The 22,334-nt window shown below is 40.1% G+C and overlaps 1 protein-coding gene across 8 annotated transcripts in view; it reads left to right on the top strand.

The window, feature by feature from the left end:
* ANKRD44 (ankyrin repeat domain 44) overlaps nt 1-22,334 on the top strand; it is a 343,966-nt gene that overhangs the window by 200,642 nt on the left and 120,990 nt on the right. For all 8 annotated transcript variants that reach the window (XM_039469990.2, XM_039469992.2, XM_039469994.2 and 5 more), the window contains exons 5-9: nt 725-925; nt 1,295-1,382; nt 4,597-4,739; nt 5,817-6,029; nt 15,937-16,015. In XM_039469990.2, coding sequence (XP_039325924.1) covers nt 725-925; nt 1,295-1,382; nt 4,597-4,739; nt 5,817-6,029; nt 15,937-16,015 — 724 coding nt within the window. The remainder of the gene's footprint in view (nt 1-724; nt 926-1,294; nt 1,383-4,596; nt 4,740-5,816; nt 6,030-15,936; nt 16,016-22,334) is intronic.

Genomic DNA, 22,334 nt, shown 5'->3' on the forward strand with positions numbered 1-22,334 from the left:
TTGTTTGGAAGAGATGAGGTTTTGTTATATTGCCCATGCTTGGCTTCTGTGTTTTTAAGAGCTGCATGGATGATTCCATTGCCAAGCCAGGGTTAAAGTCATAGATCAAGAGGCTAGAGAGCTGACTGGGCCAATAGAAGCAAAAAGGTGGGAGACTCAATGAAGGTAAAGGAACTCAACAATGGCAAAATAAGTGACCCATCATAACGTGGAAGACATTGGGAAAAGATGGAGACAACTCATAGCTTTAAGTTGAGATGGCAACAGAGATGTTACTTCCCATCTTGACCACTTATTCACACGAGGCTAAGGGTTAAGATGTTGGCAGAGAGAACCAAAAATTTATAAACTGATTCAAGAATGTCTGAGGCTTTTTGGTGTATGGATATTTTACTCTGGTATGCACACTTGCACATGGGTGCTCTCATTTGGCCTGAGAGTGCCTTCTACTTTACAAGGACATCATATACTTAGAAGGTAATAAACCTTCTAATAATGATTAGAGATGTGTCGGGGCTCTTGGCTTGACAAAGAAAGGTAAAGTGATTCTGTCTTAATCTGTGCCACTCTTGATATTTATCAGATATTACCTGGCTTGTCTGGAACCAGCCTGTAAGGTCAGGGAGCCTTTCTCTCCATAGTTCCAGGGTTTGAAGCATCTTACACTAGTAAGTATTGGTTGAATGTCTGTCAGTGACCTCTGCAAACTCTGCTTTTGTTGTAGGAAGCAGTACAGGTTTTGATTAAGCACTCAGCTGATGTCAATGCAAGGGACAAGAACTGGCAGACCCCTCTTCATGTGGCAGCAGCCAACAAGGCTGTCAAATGTGCGGAAGTGATCATTCCCCTGCTGAGCAGTGTCAATGTGTCCGACCGAGGGGGGCGCACAGCCTTGCACCATGCAGCTTTGAACGGCCACGTGGAGGTGGGTATTTTTATCATTCAGAACTGGAATGCTGCCTCCAGACATTTTCAGCCACAAATGGAAACTGATCTTCTTGCTCAGATTTTAAAGAATATGATGAAAATATTTGTACACCAAACCTTCAGCAAGTATATCATGCTTAACTTTAGAGCCACAATGAGTTGAAGAAGGAGGCTGTCACTTGAGTCTTTTCCTCTGACACACATGACACAGGTCCTGCTCTGACATCATATTTATACTTTGTCAGAACTCCAGATCTCTGATCTGCCTTTAGATTTGATGTTAATTTGGCTCAGATCACCTGCAGGCAGTGAAGAGGCCTCACCATTATAGAATGTATGCTTGATTTCATGGTTGGTTATCTTTCAGATGGTCAATTTACTCTTGGCCAAAGGGGCAAATATCAATGCGTTTGACAAGAAGGACCGGCGTGCTCTGCACTGGGCGGCGTATATGGGTAAGGATTCCATGCATGGAAAGCAAAGTGCAGATAACCTTAACTAAAGCCATGGGTCTCTTGTTGACAATGTAGGTTTTCTCCAGTCTGACTTCTTTTCAGGGTTGGGTTGCAATTGAATGAAGATTTGGTTCATTTTACCGGCATGCATGGTGTGCTCCAGTCAGGCGGTTGCTTTGTCAGGTATTTATTTATCCTACAAAGAAGAGGAGGAATGAATCATGGCCTGGGCCTCTTTCAATGTGCTTCAGTCTGGATTCGAAAACTGCACAGATTGTGCTTATTTTAACTTGTCATGGCAGCAAAACAAGGTGTTTTAAAAAGAAAAAGGACTGGCTAGGAAAGCAAGGACAAAAAGTCCATTCGTCTTTTTATTTATAAATATTTTTGAAAGAAACAAGAAGGAAGGAAGAAAAGACAAACCTCTGGCTATTTTATAGGAGGAGGGCACCAGAGGCACTGAGAATTATCTTGATGGTCCAATGACGACCGAACTGAAGGCTGCAGTCCTCATCTCTGCCTGCTTGGCAGAGGTTACATTTCTATGTTTTTCCTTTTCACTTTTGTTGGCAAATCCCACTGACAAATGATAGCTCTCACAGAGTTTGTTCTAAGTGTAGACTTGTGGGAAATGAAGAACTAAGATATTTCCTTTGTATTTCTAATTGGAGAACATCCTGCCATTAGAAAAGTAGACAGGATTCTATCAGCACGAAGTTGTAAACCACCCGAATGCCCATCCACAGGAGATTGTTTTAGCAAATTGTGGAAGATCCACACAAGGGGACCCTTTGTAGTAACTAGAGTGATGAGTCCATGAGTATTGATTAACATAGAAAGATTCTGTGATATGTTAAGTGAGAGCATATTACAAAGCAGTATAAATAGTACCCTCATTTTCATTTAAAAATCTGTTCAGTAATAAACCTGGAAAATAAATGCTAATATTTTAATTGATTGTTTCTAGGGATTTATAATTGTGGATGATTTTGGGGTTTTATACCTTTTTTCTGAATCTGTTTGTCTTTTTTTTTTTTTTTTTTTTTTTTTTTTGAGACGTAATCTCACTTTGTCACCCAGGCTGGAATGCAGTGCAGTGGTGTGATCTCAGCTCACTGCAACCTCTGCTTCCTGGGTTCAAGCAATTCTCCTGCCTCAGCCTCCTGAGTAGCTGGGATTACAGGTACCTGCCACCATGCCCAGCAATTTTTTTTTTAGTAGAGACGAGGTTTCACCATATTAGCCAAGCTGGTCTTGAACTCCTGACCTTGTGATCCATCCACCTCAGCCTCCCAAAGTGCTGGGATTACAGGCATGAGCCACCGCACCTAGCTTCTGAATCCTTTTAAACCAGCATACATGCCTTTTATCATCACTTTGAAAGTTAACCTTTATTGTAGGGAAAAAGAAAGTAAGATGAAGCAGGGATGAAATAAATTATGTGGCTAAAGATGGGTCTGAATGAATCCTTGGGTTTAAAAAACCGGAACTGTAAACTTTTACAAGCATTAGCATGTTTTTTTGTTTGTTTGTTTTGTTTGTTTGTTTGTTTTGAGGGAGTCTTGCTCTGTCACCCAGGCTGGAGTGCAGTGGCATGATCTCGGCTCACTGCAACCTCCACCTCTTAGGTTCAAGCAATTCTCCTGCCCCAGTCTCCCAAGTAGCTGGGATTACAGGTATGCACCACCACACCCAGCTAATTTTTGTATTTTTAGTAGAGATGGGGTTTCACTCAGGCTGATCTTGAACTTCTGACCTCATGATCCATTCACCTGGGCCTCCCAAAGTGCTGGGATTACAGGCGTGAGCCAATGCACCCGGCCCTGCATTAGCATGTTTTTAAAAAAAGTTGACATGGATTTTCATGTTGGCTGAAGCATATGAAATGACTGCGTGGCATCTGCAGGACCGGAGCCAGTGACTGCGAGAGACAGCTGTGTAGGCTGAGCACACACTAAGCTAGTGTGGATAGGATTCAAAGAATGTGAGGTTCAAAGCTTATTCTCTGCTGATGTATATACAGCTAAAGCATTTGGATAAGTGACTTTAAAGGAATCAAGTCATTGTCTTGTGTTTTATCAGGATACAAACAGGAATAACAGGCAAAACCAGGGCAAATAGCTTAAGGTAGCACCACTAATAATTGAAAAAATATTTTTCTATATACAAGTCTTGGGGAGAAAAGAGTCAAATTTTAATAAAACAAGCCAATACTTTCCCCCCACCCCAGCACACACGCAAAGTCCTGGAGTCAGTGCTTGTCTTCTACCCTTCAATTTTCAGCCATGTTTAGAGCAATGATCCTGAAGCATCAAACAATCTTCAGTCCCAAAATAAAGGTCAAATATGTTTTATCATTTTTTTTTTGTTTTGTTTTGAGATAGGGTCTCGCTCTGTTGCCCAGGATGGAGTGCAGTGGTGTGATCTCAGCTCACTGTAGCCTCCGCTTCCTGGGTTCAAGCGATTCTCGTTGCCTCAGCCTCCTGAGCAGCTGGGACTACAGGCATGTGCCACCACACCCAACTAACTTTTGTGTTTTGTAGAAATGGGGTTTCACCATGTTGTCCAGGCTTATCATTCTATGTATAGTGAATTATAGAACAGAGTAAAAGATCATAGAAATAATGGCAAAGGAACTAAAACTAGAAGGATTTTCTGTTTGGCTTCTGATTCATGAGGATACTTGTAAGTTAAGCCATATGAAATTGTCATTTTTGTGGGTCAAAATACCATTAAGCAGCAGTAATTCTGTATGATTAAACAGTAATCTGGGGTCATTCTCATTAATTGATTTTTTTTTCTTTCATCAGTTTTCCTAAACTGAATTGTCATTGTTAAACTTTTCAGTGAGGAATGGCAATTGTTTTCAAAGGCATTGCTTTCATTTTAACACAACTTTTCTAAGGCTCTTGGCTTATATCTTGACAAAATCTCACCATTATTCATTAACATGGTAACAGGCATCACCTAGGTCTCCTTGAAGAGAAGGCTCACGTATGAATCATGTATTTTCCTCCCACAGCATTTACATTATGCCTGACCGTAGTAGATACTCAGCAAACATTTGTTGAATAGTTGCCGTGAATCAGCTTTTTACAAATAACTCAGCAAAAGACTGGTGGCAATAAAAGCTAACAGTGATAATTTAGGTGAAATGAATGAGCAAATTTTCCTATAAAGGTTAACAATGTTTTCTGCTGCTTCATTTGTAAAGGCCACCTGGATGTTGTAGCATTGCTCATTAACCATGGTGCAGAAGTGACCTGTAAGGATAAGAAGGGTTACACCCCTCTGCATGCTGCAGCCTCCAATGGACAGATCAATGTGGTCAAGCATCTCCTGAATCTGGGGGTGGAGGTGAGCTATAGTGAATGCCTCACTGCATGGCTTGTGTATTTGTGGGATTTCTGTTATTCTAAAGTTAAATCCTGTTTGCACTTTAATTCAAGGGCAGGGGAGTTGTTTTCTAGCATCCCATCTTTTTGAGTTTCTGTGGGCAACTGATGAAGGACAGTGGGGGCATACACTAAGCAGAGGAAAACTGGAGACTGAATAACTTTCTATATCAACGTAGATAAATATATAGACATGTAGAGTCTATGTCATATATATTAACCGGTTGTTTTTAAAGAGTAGCTAAGGTTCCATATTCCACCTTCTGAGTGTAGCCTTTTAAGTCATGACTTAAAGCAGAAATAAATGAATAAATGGCAGAGGCAAACAGCAGCAGTGTCTACTGTTGAATTGGAGAAGTCAGACTGCCCTATTCTCCTTCCTCTAATAGAACAGGAGCAGTGGTGAGGTTGGAACATCCTGTCCCCCAGGAAAGGAAAACCAAGTTCCTATACGACCATAATGATGAAACTCAGCCCCCAGGGCAGGTCTCATAAAGCAACAGGGAGCCATGGACTAAACACACCTCCTGAGGACACCACTGCTCTGCGACTAAAATGCAACCTGTGATTTGTCGGACTCCAGAGCAAAACCGAGAGTGGGTTCTGACCCGCCTTCCATGTTTAGGCTCCACAGCCACCTCTCCTGCCACCTCCCACCATTTCTTTAGGTTCTCTGTGCCTCAACCCTAGAGTTTGGGGCTCTTTCTGTTCTCCCCTGATTTGCTTCTCTTTTTGTGTTTTGAAAGAAACTTTGCTCTTCACCTTTTATCCCTTTGTTAGCTGAAAAATACCTCTCCCCAGGATGAAACTTTTAACTCTCTCTCCAGTTCATTTTTTGTCACATTGACTTTTTGCTGATCATTACCATGGGGTGACAAGCATTATCAAGAAGACCATACTGGGCCAAGAGTAAGCTCTGAACAATTATATTGGCTGATGGATATTTCCTTTCTCTAGCCACAGCCATTAAGCTTTTTGTGGAAAATGGAGTAAACTGGCTCCAGTGACTTTAATCGCCCTGTGTTGGACTCTTTTGCAGATTGATGAAATCAATGTCTATGGAAATACCGCGCTTCACATCGCCTGCTACAATGGACAGGATGCTGTGGTTAATGAGCTGATTGACTACGGTGCTAATGTGAACCAGCCGAACAATAATGGGTTCACCCCTTTGCATTTTGCTGCTGCCTCCACTCATGGTGCTTTGTGTCTTGAATTGTTAGTCAACAACGGGGCAGATGTTAACATTCAGGTATGACTCTCTTAGTCTCTGTGCTGAATGCCTTTGCATTGAGCTCCTGTTTAAGCAAAGTCAACTACTGCCAATTATACTGTTTTAGCAAGTTGGAACCCTGAGCAGTTTGACTTAAACAGCCTTGTCCTGGATTTGGATGCTATAAAAAAAATGTGGAAGCCAAGGTGGGTGGATCACAAGGTCAGGAGTTCAAGACCAGCCTGGCCAAGATGGTGAAACCCTATCTCTACTAAAAATATAAAAATTAGTCGGGGGTGGTGATGAGTGCCTGTAATCCTAGCTACTCGGGAGGCTGAGGCAGATGATTGCTTGAACCCAGGAGGCAGAGGTTGCAGTGAGCCAAGATCATGCCAGTGCACTCCAGCCTTGAGACTCCATCTCAGAAAAGAAAAAAAAGAAAGAGAGAGAGAGAGAGTTGTATTATTGTTTGGAAGGAGGGAGTGAGGGAAGGAGGGAGGGAGGGAAAAAAGAGAGGAAGAAAGGAAGGAAGGAAGGAAAGAGAAAAAGAAAGAGAAAGAGTCGTGTTATTTTTCTCCAGGAGTGGTGGTACCAGCTGAGAGATACCAAGGCTCCAGTCGTGTGTCCTTGTTACCCTTAGTGAATGTACCAGAACAAATACTAGATCTCTAGGATGTTGACTTGGCCCAGATGTTAATACTGAGGTGAATGTTGACCCAATAGGGCAGCGCTGCTGAGAATTCAAAGGAAGGCCTAATAATGATTGTGGGCCTGTTTCCAACCCCAGTGTGGGTTTAGAGCTTCTCAGATACCTTCTCTTGTTTTTTTTTTGAGACGAAGTTTTGCTCTTGTCACACAGGCTGGAGTGCAATGGTGCGATCTCAGCTCACTGCAACCTCTGTCTCCCAGGTTCTGCCTCAGCCTCCCCTGTAGCTGGAATTGTAGGCATTCACCACCATGCCCAGCTAATTTTTTTGTATTATTAGTAGAGATGGTGTTTCTCCATGTTGGCCAAGCTGGTCTCAAACTCCTGACCTCAAGTGATCCTCCTGCCTCGGCCTCCCAAAGTGCTGGGATTACAGGTGTGAGCCACTGTGCCCAGCCAAGACCTTCTTAAAGCAAACCCTAGATAGTGGCTTCAGTGACGTAGCACTGAGCCATTTGTTATGATCATTCCTTTATTCAGCAAATTTACTAAGGACTACCCAGTGCCGTCTGTTAGGTACTGGAGACGTGCTCTAAGATGAGATTCAGTCTCTGCTCCTAAGGAACTTATAGTGTAGTAGGGAGATAACATGCACTCAGGCAGTCATGAGCAAGCAAAGACATGATGAGTCACAGGAGAAGAGTCATAAAGCATTGCAAACTAAAAGAAGTAAGTGTTGACTTGTTTCTTGCTTGGGAATTAAAAATGGAAATCAGTTTTGAGTGGAGACTTGGAAGATTAATGTAGTTTAGTTGAGGAGGGATAGAGATAGTTTGAGAGAGAGTGTTCCAGATAGAAAGAACAGTGTGAGCAAAAGTGGGTGGGAATTCTGGATAGGAAAAGCTCTAGGTAAACTTTAGGTGACTTGTCAGCTTGCTGTGTGACAGTTAACCAAGGGGCAACCTATGCACTTAGAATTCATAATTTAAATGACATCACTTGAATGCATTTAGATTGTAGCAGAATATCCTAAGCTGCGCTAGGAGACCTTTTACTCAACCCAGGCTTCGCTTCTTCCCAGCACACAGGGATCCTGAAGCAAGGTCCCTGCGTATTCTGTCTCTGGTTTTGAAAAATGTGATTTCCAAGGTGTAATTTCAAGAATATCATATCAATCTATTTTAATAACCTTCTCTAGTCACTATTAAAATCTTTTATTTTTTTTGGTAATTTCTAAGAGTGATGAAAGATGGGACAGATTTTCAGAATAGCAACTGATTGTATTGAATAGAGTATAATTTTATGACTGTGCTAACTGTAGTGGCTTGGCCTATCTCAGCTCCTCGGGAGGCTGAGGTATAGGATTCCTTGAACCCAAGAGTTTGAGATCAGCCTGAGCAACCTAGTGAGATTCTGTGTCTAAAAAACTCTTTTATTTTTAATTGTGTGGAAGAAAGGAGTCATAAATGAGCTGAAATGTGATTTGACCAGGAAGAGAACTTATCTACTTGATGATTTTGAGCCCCAGGCTGGTAATCATTCTATGGGTCATGTGATCAGACCTGAACATTAAAAACAGTAATCTGGTCACAGAACACCAAAGGCAGGAAACAAGGGAAAATAATCGTATATATGACTACAGATCTTAAACATTTATGTAACAAAATGACAACAAAAAACCTCTAACATAAAATTGAAATAAGAACAACTTAGGGAAAATTTTCTTCTATATACATAATAAGCAAATAGTTAATATGCTTGATATGTAAAGAGTTTGTACAAATCAATAAGAAAAAGTTATCACTACTAGAAAACATAGAGTAAAAGTCAGATCACAAGAGAGAGAAAACAAAATCCATTAAACCTGTGAAAAACTAGTCAGTATTACTGGTAATTAGAAAAATACAAACTAATACAAAAACATATATTTGTGTTAAAGAATGGAAAATATCAAAATGGCTAATATCTAGTATGAAAAAATTAAAATGCAATGAAGAAGTATTTCATTTTTTAATGTTAAAATGTTACGGTTATGTGTCTGTGTACATGATGCAAAGAGAGAGAAAAATCTGTGGAGTATGTACCAATATGCTAGCAACAATGATCACTGCAGAGACAACAAAATTATGATTTAGGTTTTTGTTTGTTTGTTTGTTTGAGATGGAATTTCACTCTGCTTGCCCAGGCTGGAGTGCAATGGTGCGATCTCAACTTACTGCAAACTCTGCCCCCTGAGTTCAAGTGATTCTCCCGCCTCAGCCTCCCAAGGAGCTGGGATTACAGGTGCCTGCTACTGTGCCCAGCTAATTTTTGTATTTTTTGTAGAGAGGGGGTTTTGCTATGTTGGCCAGGCTGGTCTCTAACTGTTGAGCTCAAGCAATCCATCCACCTCAGCCTCTCAAAGTGCTGGGATTACAGGCCTGAGCCACTGTACCCGGCCTTTAGTTTCTTTATTGTGTATTTGCTTTTGTCTTCTGATTATGATACAATGAACATTTAAAAAAATTATTATTATTATTTTTTATTGAGATAGGGTCTGGCTCTGCCACCTAGGTTGGAGTGCAGTGGTGGGATGGCTCGCTACAACGTCCGCCTCCCAGGCTCAAGCCATCCTCTGGCCTCAGCCTCCCAGGTAGCTGAGATTACAGGTGTGCACCACCGTGCCTGGCTAATTTTTATATTTTTTGTAGAGGCAGGATTTTGCCATGTTGCCCAGGCTGGTCTCCAACTCCCAAGCGCAAGTGATCCACCTGCCTTGGCCTCCCAAAGTGTCGGGATTACAGGCATGAGCCACCACACACAGCAGAGCATGCTATTTTTATATCCAGAAAAACAAAAAAAGATATTTTCACTTTTGAAAAAAAAAAAAAAGAAAGAAAACCCAGGTGTAGTGGACCTAGAGAAGAGATGATTAGCGGATAACTAGAAGTCAATAAAACTGATATATCGGTAAGAGGTAATAAGAGAACAGGGGAACAAGGAGGAGGCAACTGAAAGGGGAGGCTTTGCAGAAAGAAAATCAGCAGGACTTGGCAGGACACGGATTGCAGGAGTTGAAGACTAATGTAAGGATTGAAATGTGGCAAAGAGGCTGGGCACAGTGGCTCACACCTATAATCTCAGCGCTTTGGCAGCCAAGGCAGGTCAGTGACCTGAGATCAGGCGAGACTAGCCTGACCAACATGGTGAAACCATATCTCTACCAAAAATCCAAAAATTAGCCGGGCATGGTGGCATGCACCTGTAATCCCTGCTACTCAGGAGGCTGAGGCAGGAGAATTGCTTGAACCTGGAGGCAGAGGTTGCAGTGAGCTGAGATCCTGCCACTGTATTCTAGCCTGGGCAACAGAGCAAGACTCTGTCTTAAAAAACAAAAAAAATCTGCTGAAGAAAGGTGGTACGGCAGAGTAGTTAAGTGTTCAGTTCTGGGGCCAGACTGCCTAAATTCCAATTCTAGACTTGACATTTAGTATCCATATAATCGTAAACAAGCTCTCTGTGTGTCTTAGTTTATTTATCTGTAAAATTAGGGATATAATAGTATCTTTTCCATGGAACTGCTGTAAACATTAAACAGCTTTATCATACATAAACCATGTAGAATAATATCTGCTACATGATAAGCAGTAGAAAAATAGATGTTATCATTAATATTTTTAAAGAGGGATGTCAGGAGGAAGGGTAGGCTTAGGAAGTTAAACTGATACATTTGGTTTTTGAGAGGCTGATTTTTAGGTTTTGGATAGCCAGTCTGAGAAGCCCAAAAGTGAAAAACGTGGTATTCTAGCACCGGAGACTGGTAGGGGACAGAAGAAAAATTGTAGATTGTTTCATTCACGTAAAGGGGATTGTTGAAACAAGAAGAAAGGGATGAGCCTGCCCAAGGAGAGAGTATGTAATAGGACAAGTACAGAAGGTGATACAGCCCTTTACTCTTAGGATTAAGGAGGAGGAGAAAGAGCCAGAGAAAGGGATGCAAAATGTTGTTAGAGGAGACAGGAAGGAGTATAGTGTTTTCATGAAGATGGAAAGCAGACAAAAATGAATGGGAGCATCAAAGTGACCAAAAAACTGTGGTCCAGGTTTGGGAAGGAGTGTTTGTGTGGGGCTGAAACTGTAGAACATGGTGTTGAAGGGTGCAGGAAATACACAGGTGGCCAAACTGTCAGTGTTCCCAAGACTGTAGACATCTGTCTTGCCATCCTGGTATCTGAAGGACATCCTGTGAATCTTTCAAAGAAAGGGAAATCATCGAAATTTGATAAAGGAGCTTTCTTTATCATCTTCCACTTAATTAATCCACAGGGTTGTCTGGTGCACTTTATTATATCTGTAAAAAATGCCACCGATGCTCTTGGTATATCCAATACCTGGCCCTAGAAGGCTACTCTCTGGCACACCTGCCTGCTACTTCCAGTTAACTGACCAGTGGTCAGTTCAGATTGGATAAAGGACTTCAACTGCTGTGGTACATTGGTTTTTGCAGCCCTTTCTTTCTTTCCACAAATGGAACTAAAAAGCATAATTTCTTAATTTTAATATTTATTTTTTTCCTTTGGACTGCTGATCATAACTAGAATATAAGAAATGCCATTTTAAAACTCTGAGTAAATAGGATTTTGAATCAAATCTAGCCTTCATTCTCAGTCTCCCTTCATCTACGCTGTCTGTATCCTCTGATTTCCTAATTCTCTTTGAATCCTCCCTAGTTATTCCAGATCCACTCTGGATGCACAGATCATCTAACGTTTCCACAGAGCCATCCTGTCTGACTCTGGAGGTAGCTGTCTAATTCAAATTGTTATCTCCTTGTACCACATTGCTCCTTGGATTTTGAAAGTGTTTGTAGATTGTAAGACAATTTGTATTTGTTTAGATTTTCTGAAGGTTGAGGGAAATAGCATATTGAAATGCAGCCAGCACCTACCCACATGTTCACTTTGTTTTCCTCTATTCTCACAAAACAGTAAAAGTGATGTCTTCATGAGCAATTACAAGATGGAGGGAAGAGGAGGAGGGGTGTGTGTTCTGCCTGCATTTCACAGTACCCCATTTTGCTCAGTTGACCCTGGCCCTGTTTTTTGACTTTGTAATATGAGTTTAATTGTGATAAAATAAAGATATACTTTACTGATAACAATAATCCATTCATGGTTTACTTGCAATTTGAAAATAGATAGGACATGAGAAAGTATAAAATAATTTTTCTTTCCCATTACAGATCACATTGTAATTTCTGTAGTATCTCAAGGCTCTTTGTGCATGCATTTAAAAGTAAGCATTAAAGAAGGCACTATACATAGAACTGTGCTGGATATGAATTAGACAGATTCAGAAATTGCCATTGCCAGGTTGTCTACTTTCTGGTCACTGACATTTAGCCTGTGCATGATCTCAATTCTTTTCTGTCTGTGGGCTTTTAGATTATTTAGCTCTAAGAGATGGGAGCTGAAACATGTCTGTTTGAAGTGGACCAGTTCCCTTCTTTATATGTACCAAGACCAAATTATGGAATAGTTTGTACTGCAGAAATTGAAGATGAAAACTGGAATAGGCAAGAGTAGGCGGTGATAGGTACACAGTACTTAGAATTTTGGAGAAGTGAGGAAAGGAGAGGAATGAGTGAGCCAACCACATTCCATCTCTCTCACCCTTAGAACCGTAAAAAACAAAGCAAAATAAATTGGACTATGTATGGCTTTTTAACACCAGTATTTTAGACGGCTCTTCCATTGAATTAGAAAGACTTAATGGGTTTCTGACCTTATTTGACCCCACCCTGAACTCCAGGTTGGACTTAGTGTTATCCCATAGAGGCTTTATTGCCCTGTATTAGGGTTATTGAGCTGTGTGATTCCAGGGGTATACCATGCCACAGAGAACATTATGCTTTCAAGACCCTGAGGAATAACAATGTCTGTAAATTTAGGGATGGTGTGTGGGATGTTGGAAGATGAGGAAAGAAGGCATTAGGAATAAAAGAAAAAAAAATGGATTTCTGAGGATACTGATGGTCAAGAAAATACAAACTCCATTTAGTTTAAAGATTAATCTTCCTTAGGCAATGCTGAGTTTGGCCTTTAAAGAGTACTAATATTTATCATAAAATATTTTAAATACTCAATACATGTCCTTTATGACTTAGGGCTTGATTATGCCTAACTCAGTAGAAGCGCTTCTTGCTTAATTGAATGGATTCTCAAAATAACAAAAATTTCAAAGCCCTAAATTCTATGGGAAAATGTAGCTAGAAAATTGGAGGGAGACTAGAAATTAAGAAAAAAAATTTCATGAAAGCTTTCAATAGATGGAAGAATTGCACATATTCTCTCCTTTGAGAATGCATGGAATAGTTTTATCTTTGTGTGAAGTTCTAGGAATAGTAGCAACAGTCAGTAACCCTACATGATAAATTTCAATTTCTCAGATCATGAAACTCAGTAGGGTTCCCTAGTTTCAACTTTAATATTCAGAGTTATAACTTTTAAAGGCTAAATAAAAAGTATTGTCCTTTTGAGTTTCCTTGGTTTTCAATGGCATTTTGGAATAATGAGCTCCCTTTTCACCCCATACCATATGAACAAAGCTGCCCCAAAATGGCTGCCAGGATACTGTTAATGCTTCCTATTCAGATTTCCCCACCTTATCCAACTGTTTCCCCATGAGAGGAAAAAAAGATATCAGCTATATCCTGGATTCAGTAGATGAACCCAGGCAAAGATCTGCAAAGAGGGATGCAAAGCAATTGTCACCACTGGTCATTTTGCTGTTCTTTGTATTTTACCTAACTTTGGTCATCTGTATTTACTTGTCCCTTTACCAGAGGCACAAGCACTCTCAGCCAAAAGGAAGGTTGTGGTGTTTGCTGTCCCTGAAATGGAACTGGCTTTGTCCACTACACACTACAGAGATCACTCACTTCTGCTTTGTGTCTCTGCCTGCAGCTTAGATAGCTACCACCAATTTGGTGGTTACTCCTTGGTAAAGCCTTTAAGCACTTTTCTAAGCATGGAAAATTGCTTAGCTAAACATTTATGAAAATATTTTCTAAATGCCGAAGTATTTATAGCTTTAGATATGTTTAATTAATAATTACTATGGTTCATATTAAGAGGAAACACTGGAGCAAAATTTAAAGAAATAGCTCCACCTAGGGACAAGTTAATGCCAAATCCACAATTTCTGCCTTCTCTCTCCTTAATTATCTTGAACCGTCATCCTTTTTCAATTGGAAGGGAGTGTTTTAATCTTTAGTCCAAAGTAGTTCCCAGGTGTTTCAGTCCTTGGAACTGTGTGCAGTCCTGACAACTAAGGCCTAGCTCTGAATCGACAACTCTCATGGTCAGCGATGATGCTGTAACTCATTGTCTTGATTGTACCCGTTTTTCCTCTAAAAATATTATCAAGCTTCAAGTCTCCTTTCTCTGTTTTCACTCAGGTTACACTCATATAAGATGGAGAGACTATCCTATTATTTCTTTTCTTCTCCCATCTACCTGAGAACATTGAATTATAATGATACATTTTTTTTCAATCAAGATGAACTTGCTGTTCTAATTAACTTTTTGTCTTGGCACAGACTATGTGTAATCCCTTTTTTATTTATAAGGAATAGACTTATTGAATGTATTCTTGTGTTAAAACATTGGTTTTATAAGCTGTTTTAGCCCACAGTCCAAATCAGGGATTAAAAATGGGAACCCTCTTACCCCAATTCTGTAGTTCTGGGTTAAAGTACAGAATTCATATTTCCAACAAGAATCTTGGGTGATTCAGACATAGGCAGTCCTTGGTCCACTCTAAGAAATACTTACCTGAATTATTATGTTTTCCAAGATGGAGTTTTTTAAAACAGTCATTTTAAAGCACAGGTATTTTGGATTTCATCACAAAATGAACATGCATTTTTAAAACCTCTTATTTTAACTTCAGACCTAGAGAAGTGTTTCTGCTGAGACTTAGAAAAATAAGTGTTATGTAGATTTTTTTGATAACAATACTTGGATGAAAATACATTCTTCCTATTGGAGATAGTTTTATTCTAAAATAATAGTCATATTTTCTTTTGGGCCTATTTTCAGAAGAAATTCCGTAAATTACTATTTCTTAGTTAAATATATGGTACCTTGGTATTTAGTATAATGATGATTAGTATATAGATGCTGTACATTTTCTGTGTTTTGGAAAGGAAATTTCATTTCTATCATGAATAGTAAGAAATATATGAATTCAGCACACATTTCCAGCTGATCATTCAAATGGCAATTTCCTAAACAGTTGCATGCCTTAGTCCTCTAACTTCTAATGAGTTACGTGAAGTAAGAGATTCTGTTTTGAAACAATAAAAACTTAAGGTTTTGTTTTTGTTTTTCTTTTAATTTTTTCTTTTTTCTTTTTATTTTAAAGTGATGTTTATTAAAAAAAAACAATTAAAATGGAAGAAATTATGGAGAGATCCAGATCAGGTTTCTCTCTCTCTCTTTTTCTTTCTTTTCTTCCCCCCCGACAGAATCTTACTCTGTCACCCAGGCTGTATAGTACAGTGGCATGATTCTGCCACACTGCAACCTCTGCCTCCAAGGTTCAAGCAATTCTCCCATCTCAGCCTCTCGAATAGCTGGGATTACAGGCACATGCCACCATGCCTGGCTAATTTTTGTATTTTTGGTAGAGATGGCATTTCACCATGCTGGCCAGGCTGTTCTTGAACTCCCACCTCAAGTGATCTGCCCACCTCAGTCTCCCAAGGTGCTGGGATTACAGGTGTGAGTCATCGTGCCTGGCCTCAGGTCAGTTTTAAAAGTTGCAGTGATTCAGAGCCATTTGGTCAGCTTTGGCTTAAACAGGACCACAAAAGTTAACGCATTTGTCTTTTTTTGTGTACTGTAGACAAAGGTTGAAAAAACACCTCTAAGGAAACTTCTTCTCCAGTAGTCACAGGAGAGGAATAAAGGTTACAGATGACTGTTTCTCTAGGCTTTTAAAAAATGCCATGTTATGCAATAACTTCAGAGGTCATGTACATCTTTTCCTTTCAAAATTATCTTTGCCTCTTGTAATTGTTGATCATACTTTTAAAATTTTTTTTTGAGAAAAACATCACTCTGTCACCCAGGCTGGAGTGCAGTGGTAAAATCCTAGCTCACTGCAGCCTCATGTTGATCATACTTAAAAAAAAAAAAAATTAAATGGATGTTTTCAGGGCATTATTAGGAGTGTCCATAGGGGTATTTCAGATTAATGTCACTGGCTCATGAGCGCCTCCATTGTTTTTCTCTCCTTCATTTTTTTTTTTTTTAGAGTAAAGATGGCAAAAGTCCACTGCACATGACAGCTGTCCATGGAAGGTTCACACGGTCACAGACCCTTATTCAGAATGGTAAGAGACATGCTTCAGTAGTGTCATTATTTCAATAGTTTCTTGTTGTGAATTTGGCTATCAGTCACCTGGATATGAAAGCTGGTGCCCTGTTTTGGAGGTTTAGTAAACATGGAATTACATAGTTCTTTGATGCACTTTGCTAAAAGCTGCTCATCAGACATGTCATCAACATCCACCTTAGTAGTAAAAACATAGAGCCATAGTTTCACAGTCAATTTGGAATCAGGCACAGAGCATGAGCTTTGAAACTGGAAATGATATATTTATATAGGCTCAAGATTCTGTGCTTTTCACTCTGAAACTAATTAAGGTAAGTAGCATTCATTTTCTAGCAACAAATCTGAATTATTTTTAAATTTTAGAGTTCACTATAGTTTCCTAAGATAAAACTTAATAAGCTAATTGGGCAAAAGTAGGAAAAATGAGATGACTCAGAGGAAAAGCAGATAAAGGTGTGATATAAAATCATAAAATCACAGGCTTAGGACGGGCATGGTGGCTGACGCCTGTAATCCCAGGCACTTTGGGAGGCTGAGGTGGGTGGATCAGCTGAGGTCAAGAGTTCAAGACCAGCTTGGCCAACATGGTGAAACCTTGTCTCTACCAAAAAAACAAAATTTAGTCGGGACTGCTGACAGGATGCCTGTAATCCCAGCTACTTGGGAGGCTGAGGCAGGAGAATTGCTTGAACTTGGGAAGAGGAGGTTGCAGTGAGCGAGATCGTGCTCTAGCCTGGGTGACAGAGTGAGACTTTGTATCAAAAAAAAAAAAAAAAAATTCACAGCTTGACAGAAACCTGGGAAAGTCACATAATATAGTAATTTTCCAGGCTCACAACAAAGGTATACTTGAACCATCAGGTTATCACTGAAGCCAAAGTACTAGGGAGTTCAGTCTACATCCTGGTTCATATTACTCATAGCGGGTCGTGGCCAGCAGCATCTGTGAGTGGGTTGACGTGGACAACACAACTTCTGTTAGCAAATTTTAGAGAAGATTTTTGAAAAAAACAAAAACTCGGTTTAGTTCAGATTTTAAGCTGACATTCCAGGTCAATCGCCCAGTTCCTATTTTTAGTTGACCCACATTTCTACTTCTCAAAAGTTTGATATTAGTCAGTTTCCTTGGACCTGTATTTCTCTTATCTATAAGAATTTCGGACCGCATACACTTGAATTATCAGTGGCACTGAGTTATGTCTTAGGCACTCAAGACGTAAAACAAAGAAGTCATTTGACATTGGGCTGGAAGACCAGCCAGTGGAATTATGCTTAGGAAGCAAAATGTCTGCAGCAAAGCAAAGGAAATTTATAAGCATTCCGGTGAAGCTGTAGGGGAAAAGAAATCCTAACACGTTTCCAGTGAGCCAAGGAAGGTAAAATGGAAATTCACTGTGCAATACCATTATTTCTAATTTGAAATATGTGCTATGCCATTGACATTCATTTTATTGAAAAGGCCACTGTGTTTTATTTTGCTGAATGTAAATAAAGGGGGAAGAGGGCAGTGACCCTAGTCTCTTTCTAGCACGTCTCTTACGCCACTGTATTTCTCAACCATTTTTCAGAAATAATGTCTACCCCCTTAAAAAAGCAAACAAAACTTTCAAAACAAAACTTTTAGAAACAAACAAAACTTAAACAGCTTTGGCTCCCTTTTAGAGCAACTTGAAGCTCCAGAGACAAGGTTGGAGGGAGAACAATCTTTCGAATTCTAGGCACTGCCTTCCTGCAGGTTTATCTCTGTGTGTCAGGCCATGCTGGTCATCTCCATGATGCATCTCCCCTCTGTCCTGCTAGCATGCCTACAACAGTCCCAGGGGACTGCTGGCAGCTTTGGCCTCTCCAAGAGCCATGTGGCCTGGAAGACTTCTGTGCCCTGCCTGGATATTCTTGCTAGATTTTTTTTTTTTTTTTTTTTTTTTTTTTTGGAGACAGTCTTGCTCTGCTGCTCAGGCTGGGGTAAGATGGGTGATCTTGGCTCACTGCAACATCTGCCTCCCGGGTTCAAGCGATTCTCGTGCCTCTGCCTCCCAAGTAGCTGTGACTACAGGTGTGCCACCATGCCCAGCTAATATTTGTATTTTTAGTAAAGATGGGGTTTTGCCATGTTGGCCAGGCTGGTCTTGAATTTCTGGCCTCAAGTAATCCGCCTACCTTGGCCTCCCAAAATGCTGAGATAACAGGTGTGAGCCACTGCGCCCTGCTGTTTCTAAACTTTTGAGTTGGGGAAGACCTAAAAGAGATCCTGTCTTTCATCCTCTGTGATCAGGGGATCTTTGTTTCTGAACTTCTCTGATTCTTGGTTGTCCTAGCATCTTGCTTATGGGTTGGGTGAGGTCCAGGGCCTGAACTGATAAGGATATAGTGGCTATAATATATAGCCTATTATGTATAATGATAAAGCTAAGTGATAATGATAAAGCCAAGTGTGCACAGTGTGCCAGGCACTTGGCTAAACATCCCTTATAAAGCCTTTCAACCACCCTATGAGAAACAGGTACTATTATTATCTCCATTTCAAAGATGGGGAAACTGAGGCAAAGAGGTTATCACTTGTGTCTGGATACAGGGCCAGTATGTTTGAGGAACAGGGATCTGAACACAGGTTGTCTGACATTAGAGACTGAACTCTCAACCACCATGCTTATAAATACGATCTTCAGAAACCAATGGTGTTTAAAAAGAATTCCTTTGAAAATTGAATTCTATTTACTCTAAGAGTCACTTATATTTGAAATAGAGTTGTCCTGGTAAAAGGATGCTTTGGTGTTCCCTTCTCTCAACTGACAGGTTTTTTTTTTGCATTCATAACACATGTGAGAACTGTGAATTCTTCCATTTGACCTTTTTTTAATGCCCTTGGGGAAAAGAAAAGGAAGTTCTTTTTTTACCTCCTGTTTGTTGGCTTCCTTCTGGGAAGAATCTTGGGCTGTTGCTGGAACCCCCCCTCTCCAGAGGCTTAGGCTGCTAGGGCCTGTACAGCAAAAGAAACCATCTCCCCCCTCTCTCCCCACCCCCTATTGTCTCTCCCCTCTCCCCCGCAACTGTCCCCTGTGTGTGATGCTCCTCTCCCTGAGTCCACATGTACTTCAAACCTTGTAGTATGGTTTGAAGTCTGGCAGTGTGATGCCTCCAGCGTTGTTCTTTTTGCTTAGGATTGTCTTGGCTATGCGGGGTCTCTTGTGATTCCACACGAGGTTTAAAGTGTTTTTTTTCCAGTTCTGTGAAGAAGGTCATTGGTAGCTTGATGGGGATAGCATTGAATCTATAGATTACTTTGGGTAGTATGGCCATTTTCATGATACTGATTCTTCCTAACCATGAATATGGAATGTTTCTCCATTTGTTTGTGTCCTCTCTTATTTCGTTCAGCAGTGGTTTGTAGTTCTCCTTGAAGAGGTCCTTTACATCCTTTGTTAGTTGTATTCCTAGGTATTTTATTCTCTTTGTAGCAATTATGAATGGATGTTTGCTCTTGATTGGGCTCTCTGTTTGTCTGTTATTGGTATATAGGAATGCTTGTGATTTTTGCACATTAATTTTTTTATCCTGAGACTTTGCTGAAGTTGTTTATCAGTTTGAGAAGATTTTGGGCTGAGACGATGGGGTCTGCTAGATATACATTCATGTCGTCTGCAAATAGAGACAGTTTGACTTCCTCCTTTCCTAATCGAATACTCTATTTCTTTTTCTTGCCTGATTGCTCTGGCTAGAACTTCCAATACTATGTTGAATAGGAGTGGTGATAGAGGGCATCCTTGTCTAGTGCCTGATTTCCAAGGGAATTCTTTTAGCTTTTGTCTGTTCAGTATGATATTGGCTGTAGGTTTGTCATATATAGCTTTTATCATTTTATGATACGTTCCATCAATACCTAGTTTATTGAGAGTTTTTAGCATGAAGGGCTGTTGAGTTTTATCAAAGGCCTTCTCTGCATCTATTGAGATAATCATGTGGTTTTTGTCTTTGTTCCATTTATGTGATGGATTACATTTATGGATTTGCATATGTTGAACCAACCTCGCATCCCTGGGATGAAGCCTATTTGGTCGTGATGGATAAACTTCTTGATGTGTTGTTGCAATCTGTTTGCCAGTATTTTATTGAAGATTTTTGCATTGATGTTCATCATGGATATTAGCTTCAAGTTTTCTTTTTTAGTTGAGTCTCTGCCTGGTTTTGGTATGAGGGTGTTGTTGGTCTCATAAAATGAGTTAGGGAGGATTCCCTCCTTTTGTATTGTTTGATACAGTTTCAGAAGGAATGGAACCAGCTCCTCTTTGTACGTCTGGTAGAATTTGGCTGTGAACCCATCTGGACCTGGACTTTTTTGGCTGGTAGGCTATTGATTGCTGCCTCTAATTCAACCCTTGTTATTGGTCTATTCAGGGTTTCAGCTTCCTTCTGGTTTAGTTTTGGTAGAAGTACAAGTGTCTAGGAATTTATCCATTTCTTCCTGGTTTACTGGTTTATGTGAGTAGAGCTGTTTGTAGTAATCTCTGATGGTAGTCTGTATTTCTGTGGGATCAGTGGTGATATCCCTTTTATTGTTTTTTATTGCATCTATTTGATTCTTCCTTTTCTTTTTTATTAATCTGGCTAGCGGTCTATTTTGTTGATCTTTTCAAAAAACCACCTCTTAGATTTATTGATTTTTTGAAGGGGTTTTTGTGTCTCTATCTCCTTCATTTCTGCTCTGAGCTTAGTTATCTCTTGTCTTCTGCTAGCTTTTGAGTTTTTTTGATCTTGCTCCTCTAGTTCTTTCCATTTTGATGATAGGGTGTCAATTTTAGGTCTTTCCTCTCTTCTCTGGTGGGCATTTATTGCTATAAATTTCCCTCTTGATACTGCTTTAAAGGTGTTCCAGAGATTCTGGTAAGTTTTGTCTTCATTCTGGTTGGTTTCAAAGAACATCTTTATTTCTGCCTTCATTTCATTGTTTATCCAGTCAATATTCAGAAGCAAGTTATTCAGTTTCCAAGTGGTTGTGCGGGTTTGGGTGGGTTTCTTGATCCTGAGTTCTAGTCTGATTGCGCTGTGGTCTGATAGACTGTTTGTTATGATTTCTGTTCTTTTGCATTTCCTGAGGAGTGATTTGCTTCCAGTGATGTGGTCGATTTGAGAGTAAGTGCAATGTGGTGCTGAGAAAAATGTATATTCTGTGGATTTGGAGTGGAGTGTTCTGTATATGTCTATTAGATCTGCTTGGTCCAGCTCTGCATTCAAGTCCTGGATATCCTTGTTAATTTTCTGTCTCGTTGATCTCTCTAATATTGACAGTGGAGTATTGAAGTCTCTTACTATTATTGTGTGGGAGTCTAAATCTCGTTTTAGGTTGTTAAGAACTTGCTTTATGTATCTGGGTGCTCCTGTGTTGGGTGCGTATATATTTAGGATAGTTAGCTCTTCTTGTTGGATTGAACCTTTTATCATTATGTAATGTCCTTTGTCTCTTTTGATCTTTGTTGGTTTGAAGTCCATTTTATCAGCGACTAGGATTGCAACCCCTGCTTTTTTTTTGTTCTCCATTTGCTTGGTAAATCTTCCTCCATCCCTTTATTTCGAGTCTATGTGTCTTTGTATGTGAGATGGGTTTCTTGAATACAGCACACCGATGGGTTCTGACTTTTTATCCAGTTTGCCAGTCTGTGTCTTTTGATTGGGGCGTTTAGGCCATTTACATTCAATGTTAATATTGTTATGTGTGAATTTGATTCTGCCATTTTGTTACTGGCTGGTTCTCTTTCTCATTAGACTCATTTTCTTCACTGCATTTTTGGTCTTTGCCAACTGGTTTGCTTTTGCAGTGTCTGGTACTTGTTCCTTTCCATCCTTGGCGTTTCTTTCAGGAGCCCTTGTAGGGCAGGTCTAATGGTGACAAAATCTCTCAATAATTGCTTGTCCATAAAGGATTTTATTTCTCCTTCACTTATGAAGCTTAATTTGGCTGGATATGAGATTCTGGGTTGAAAGTCCTTTTCTTTAAGGATGTTGAATATTGGCTCCCACTCTCTTCTGGCTTGTAGAGTTTCTGCCGAGAGATCTGCTGTAAGTCTATTGGCTTCCCTCTGTGAGTGACCTGACCTTTCTCTCTGGCTGCCCTTAGCAGTTTTTCCTTTATTTCGACCCTGGTAAATCTGATGATTATGTGCCTTGGGGTTGCTCTTCTTGAGGAATATCTTTGTGGAGTTCTCTGTATTTCTTGGATTTGAATATTGGACTGCCTTGCTAGGCTTGGGAAGTTCTCCTGGATAGTATCCTGGAGCGTGTTTTCCAGCTTGGATTCATTCTCCCTGTCATATTCAGGTACACTG

The sequence above is a fragment of the Saimiri boliviensis genome, chromosome 5 (assembly GCF_048565385.1).
Source record: "Saimiri boliviensis isolate mSaiBol1 chromosome 5, mSaiBol1.pri, whole genome shotgun sequence".
Taxonomy (NCBI): Eukaryota; Metazoa; Chordata; class Mammalia; order Primates; family Cebidae; genus Saimiri; species Saimiri boliviensis.